At 39.9% G+C, this 6,114-nt stretch overlaps 1 protein-coding gene across 1 annotated transcript; it reads left to right on the top strand.

The window, feature by feature from the left end:
* The first annotated feature begins 246 nt into the window (after positions 1-246).
* On the top strand, positions 247-4,352 carry LOC146970194 (uncharacterized). Its single transcript, XM_085804665.1, has 4 exons — positions 247-298; positions 1,641-1,952; positions 2,380-2,573; positions 4,197-4,352. The coding sequence occupies exons 1-4, from the start codon at positions 247-249 to the stop codon at positions 4,350-4,352; spliced, it is 714 nt and encodes a 237-aa protein (XP_085660791.1).
* Positions 4,353-6,114: the final 1,762 nt, after the last annotated feature.

The raw sequence follows: 6,114 nt of genomic DNA, 5'->3' as shown, positions 1-6,114 counted from the left end.
TTTGATCATTGTAGTAGGCTAAATAAGGTCGGTGACAAACAAAAGTTCGGCAACATAATCTTCACAAATGAATAAAGATAAAACTACAAGAAGTACCAAGGTAATGTGTCATGTTTCTCTAGAAATTAAAATGTTCCACTGCTGTGATAAAAGTGAAACTAAGTGTGGTTAAGGAAGGAAGGATGTTTAAAGCAGTACCCATCAGGTCACACTGGTTCAGTTTAGTCAGAGTCTAAGTCAGAGAACATGAAGTCTGTCTTTGTGATCCTGGGACTGCTGGTCTGCACCGAGGCTGAAGGTAAGACATGAACACTGTTTGATGAACTGACAGATAGATCAATGATAATGGAGAGAGACAGGAAATGTTGAGACAGAGAGAGAAAATGACATGTGGAATCGGACTGGGACCGCTGTGGCGAGGCCTAGCCTCTGGGGAGCCTGCTCTACCCACTGAGCTAAACAACAGATTAACAAATTCAACATTCAACAAATATGCAAATAATACAGATCAGACAGATACTGAATTAAAATAAATGGTGTACTGTTAAATGAATTCATAGCAATGGAGAGGAAGAGGTGGTGTTTGTGGTTTAAAGTGAGAAGAAAAACTTCTCAACAGGAAACTGAACAAATACCAGCTGCCCCCACAGACCTTTAGAAGGGCAGGTGCTTTTCTTTTCTTTTCTTTTTTTTGAGCGCCTGCCCCTCCAAAGGTCTCTGCAGGCGCCCGGTCTAAAGTTTAGTTTCCTGATCACAAGTTTAAGTATTATGCCCCTCTTTGGTGGAACATAGTACTTGATGGTCTGCATTTCCATTGAGGTGGAGGTGGGCCGAGAAATGTCTTGTGCTGGATGAGGGCAGAGAGAGAGAGAGAGAGAGAGAGAGAGAGAGAGAGAGAGCACTTTTAAAGGGATAGTTCACCCAAAATTCAAATTTCATTCACTCATTATCTCCTCCCCCTCATGTCGACTAAGGGCCGGGAGAAGTTTCAGAGTCCTCCGTGGCTTCTCTGAGTTACAGGGGGGCTCCGTGCAGCAGTGCATGTCCATATGACGGTTGCAAATTGATTTTCTTCGTCCAAAAAGACACACCAAAAACCATCCAAATACCTCCGCACAGCTCGTCTGTAATGTCCTTCTTGTATTGAAGCCCCGATATGAGAAATTGTTCCGAAAAAAATTAAATATGTCTATATTTTAAGTTTGTTTGTAGCGGAAGCTCCCCGTGTCTCAGTTCACTGCTCTTCCTGTGTCAATTTGGACGGACACAGGAAGAGCAGTGCTGGGAGCTTCCACTACAAACAAGCTTAAAACATATACTTATTTAATTTTTTTCGGAACAATTTCTCATGTCGGGGCTTCAATACAAGAGGGACATTACAGACGAGCAGCATGGAGGTATTTGGATGGTTTTTTGGTGTGTCTTTTTGAACGAAGAAAAGTGAGCCCCGTTTGAAACCGTCATATGGACATGCAGTGCTGCTATCCCTTTAAATATTGACAGCTAAAGACTGATTGGTGAGGGAGAGGAGGTGGGGGATTGTGATTGGATGAAGTCAAGTGATGAGAGGTGGAGCAAGAGGGAAGCAGGAGAGTTGGATTGAGACTCAGTGATCTATAATGTGTGTTTTGTTTCCACAGGGTCCAGAGCTCAGACCCCTCTGTTTGTGAAGACAGGAGAGGATTTACATCTGGAGGTCAAGAAGACTGATGTACCTGAGGAATTTCTTCTTTTTCAATGGAGATTCAATGGAAGTATCATTTTAGTAACATTTTTACATGGTGGAGATCCAAGAGTCTCCACTAATTACAGTGGAAGGGTCGAGGTGTCTGTGGCAAATTTCTCTGTGAAACTGAAGAATCTACAAAAGTCAGACAGTGGAGTTTATACTGCACTAGTGACAACGGCTGATAAAAGTCCAACACTACCTGGATACCTCGTCACAGTTGAAGGTGGGTTTGTTAAAGCAGAAGTAAGTGGAATATTTGTGTTAGTATAAGTCTTAAATAGTTATATCTTCCGACAGCAATCACTTACATAGAGTGTTTGGACCGAAACACGGGTCTGTCAGTCACTCTGCTCTGCTCTGAGCCGAGGAGAAAACTTCTTGTATACTTCCTTGTATCCTACAAGCTTTATCCAATGAGGAGAGAGAACGGCATGCAGGGCTGTGTGTGCAGCCAAGGGATGCGCGTGAATGTGGTGACGTAGGGACGAGGACCAATAGATCCATGACGAGGGCGGGGGCTGCTAACTCCATCGACTGATAAGAAGTTAGCCAAAACGACCGGATCGCTTACTTCTGCTTTAACTCTTCAGACGCTGCCAGAGAGAATCTGCTGCTGTTTCTAAAACTCTTCCTGTAAACTCTCCCCTCAGATCCAGTGTCTCCAGTGAAGCTGACAGTCGACTCTGTGACAAACAGCTCAGACTCCTGTGACCTCACTGTGACCTGCAGATCACTGGACTCACATCAGATCAGCATCAGCACCACTGTTACCTGTAACACCACCACCTGCAGTCAGGAGGGAGGAGAGAGGTCAAAGGTCACAACCTCTGGTGCTACTCTCCATGTTTATCCAATGAGGAGAGAGAACGGCATAAAGGGGCAGCCCTCTCTGTGTGTGCAGCCAAGGGATGCGCGTGAATGTGGTGACGTAGGGACGAGGACCAATAGATCCATGACGAGGGCGGGGGCTGCTAACTCCATCGGCTGACAAGACGTTATGGTGCGTTCAAGGCAACCCGTAACTCGTGTTTTTCCGACCTGTGAAGTCGTACCAGTTCGATCTGGTACGACTTCACGGGTCAGAAGTTACGAGTGGCCGTTATAGTGACTTTCACAGGTAAAACAGGTCGGAGAAACACCAGTGGGTTGCCTGGAACGCTACAAAGTCGTAAGTCGTGACTTGAAGCTGTAATTTACGGTTTCAAAAGCCTGCCTGGAACGCAGCATTAGCCAAAACCACCAGATCGCTTACTTCTGCTTTAAAGTAGTGAATTTATTAGTCAATAATTTTCAATTTGGCTTCATTATTATGACTGTCATCATTTTCCTCGGTCCAGTTGACCCGGGTAAATTATGTGGCACATTATATTTAAACCAAATCTTTTGTGAATTTTTGAACACCAATTTATCATTATTATCATTATTATTTCGATCTTTTACCATGAAATTTGTGAAATCTGTCAATAGCACAAGATGTGTTGGTAGAGTAGGACGCTTTAAGAACAGGTGCACATTTCTAATCAGGTTTTTATCCTTTATCACAGGTCCTGAACCACTTCGTCTCTACGACTCTACTCTTGTTGTTGTTGCAGTTGTTGTTGGTGTAGTTTCAGTTGTTGGTGCAGTCGCAGTTGCAGCTGTTGTTTTTTCAAAAAAAGCAAAAGGTGAGTAAGAATGTGCTCTGTAACAGTTAAATCTCCAAATCCATAATGTCCACAGGAATTCAGCATCCTCAAAGTATGTGTGTGTCATTTTCTATACATTTAGTTGTGTAAAACAATAATTATATGATTAACAATTTTTCTTACTACTTACAGGATCGATAGGACTAGTGTTGTGACGAACGTCTGTGTAACTCAAAGCACCTATTTTAGTACAGTACATGTGGGTTTTACAGTATATCACTGATTATTATATCATTTAAATTATTCTGTTTACTGAACTGTAGCAGAACAAGTCAATGTCAGAGTTGGTGCTGTTCATTCATTCTGCGTCTCCAGGCTGCATCGCAAATTAAAAATAGCCTACTAGAAATAGAGGTTTCAAGTGTGATAGTTGTAGTTTGAATAATGTGAATATTAATGGACTTACAGTAGAAAAAGGTAAAGAAAATCTAAAAACATTCTTTATGACTAACTTGCAGGTAACAAAGAGAGCATCGAAAATACAATTTATGCCGAGGTAAGTTTTTCCAATCTGTCTCCCAGAGTTCAGTCAGACAAAGAAATCTGAGAAATTTAATAACAAAAACCAGATTTGAGGAAAGAGGAGAAGTAAAGAAGTGTTTTTTAAAAATCAATACCTACCACTTCACTTCCCAGTGTCCCTGCTCCATCAGCTGTTCCTGGTTCTGCCACATGTTACGTCACTGGTCTCACTGCTTGTTAAACGCTCTGCATCAGATAATTATATTACTTCATATGTATGATAAAGGCACCTTTAAAACTCTCTGTGGTTTATCTTCCAGACCGTAACAGTCCGACTAGTGAATCAGAGTCAAACCAATGATGCTTCAGGTCCTTCTACAACCTATGATTCAGCAGGACCTTACAATGTACCCACAACATCCACTGAGACCAGAGGAAACTCTCCACCAGAAAACCCATATGCTGAGGTTCATTAACCAGGAACTGTAACACACTTACACTGTACTGTACTTGCATTGTTTATTAATTTTTCATCAATCATACGTGCAGATACACGACCATTTCAGCCATAGAGACAAGGATAGAGACATAGCTACATCAAGGGAGGGAAGCCTCAGTAGATAAACCTTCAATGGTCTGAAAGAAAATCTGAAAATGATGATAACTGATGCTTTTTGTTATGATGAAGGTGTTGAGAGCAGAAGCTGTGAAACATGTGTCATAGTTCAACTATTTTTTACATCAGGAACTTTTTATTTGTTCATTTGCATTCTGAAATAGCTCTTTCTTGTGTATTGTATATTTATATAGCCTAATTGTTTTCTGTATCTATTATTGTAATTTGATCAGTGTGTTCAAAAGAACTTAATAAAATGTACAGTCGATGATTTTCCGTTAAGAGACACAGAGCTTTATGCTTGTCTTCTTTCTACAGATTGTAACTTTTTTGTGCAATGAGGAATAAACACACAGTAAAATGTTTTGGTAATTTGTTAGATTTTTTTATTTTTATTTTATGTTGTTCGTTTTTTTATTTATTTATTTATTTTATTCAAAACTTTGTTTCACAATACAAAAACAGTTTATTATCCTTTTATCAAAATGGCACATTCATAAATGTAGATACACAAGTCAAAATCCTTTTTTTCTTACATTTAAGAACGAAGTCAAGCAGTATATTAAAACCATTGAAAAATCTAATAACACAAAAGCTATCAAGACCTTGAACCTATGTGCTCTCTACAACATATTTTTATAATGCAATCTGTAAAAAATGCCTTTATGCATGTAACCCCCTGGCGATAATATTTGTTGTCGTGTTGAATTGTATTGTTTTGCACATTTTTTTAATAAAGTTCTGAAAAAAAAACCTGCCCCCTTGATCTGACGTAGAGCACTCATGGATGTATTATATTAACGAGAGCACTGGAAAAGAGAGCAAAGATCTTCAATAAATGGATGGTTTATAAACCGTCTTTGAAGAGAGTAACGACACCACCATTGACTCCCGTGGTAAGGGTTTAAGGGTTTAAGGGTTTTGCGCCCCTAGTGGCAGGATATGGGTATTGCAAAAGCGCCCAGAAAACCCATTCACTCCAATGTATGTGTGTTGCCCACTTGCTTGTAAATTGATGAAAACGGCCGTGTTTTTGTTTTTAGGTGTCTTGGTCATATCAAATTATACTTATAATGTGTTTATTACAAAATGTAGATTGAAACATTAATGTAGACAACTGTTTTGTTTTTTTGTTTTGTTTTTACTCGCCTATGTGTTAATGTTTATCTGTAAAGGATCCTCAATGATGCTATTAACGTGGGTCATCTATAAATGTCCTTAAATTATTGAAAATACCACACTTGCTCATTCACCAACAATGCAGAGATGTCAGTTCTTGGGCGCTTTCGCAAAACCCGTATTCCTCCACCAGGAGGCGCTTCCATTGGACCAATGTAATACATCCATGGTCGTTACTCTGCTCTGCAGGCCGCAGACGGATACACTTGGTTTTTGATTGGTCACCACCATAGATATACTGTCAGTATATCTATGGGTCACCACTTCCAGCTCATTGCTGGGGATCTTTCTTTTTTTTTTATTGAAGAATTATTAGTTGGGATGTACATTGTGAAATGAGGGATGTGGGGATGGGGGATCTACGTATCTTTTTTTTTTTTTTTTTTTTTTTTCACATTTTATATAATATTTATTTATCATCAAATAACATCACCAATTGAACA

Source organism: Trachurus japonicus, chromosome 17, assembly GCF_045865225.1.
Source record: "Trachurus japonicus isolate A0001 chromosome 17, Traja_1.0".
Lineage (NCBI taxonomy): Eukaryota > Metazoa > Chordata > Actinopteri > Carangiformes > Carangidae > Trachurus > Trachurus japonicus.
The sequence above is the reverse complement of the archived record's forward strand: the minus strand, read 5'-3'. Positions and strand labels throughout refer to the sequence as shown.

Coding starts and splice junctions, on each gene's coding strand:
- LOC146970194 (XM_085804665.1), top strand. CDS start 247: ATGAAGTCTGTCTTTGTGATCCTGGGACTGCTGGTCTGCACCGAGGCT. Junction 299..1,640: donor GGTCTGCACCGAGGCTGAAG/GTAAGACATGAA, acceptor TTGTTTCCACAG/GGTCCAGAGCTCAGACCCCT. Junction 2,574..4,196: donor CCTCTGGTGCTACTCTCCAT/GTTTATCCAATG, acceptor TTTATCTTCCAG/ACCGTAACAGTCCGACTAGT.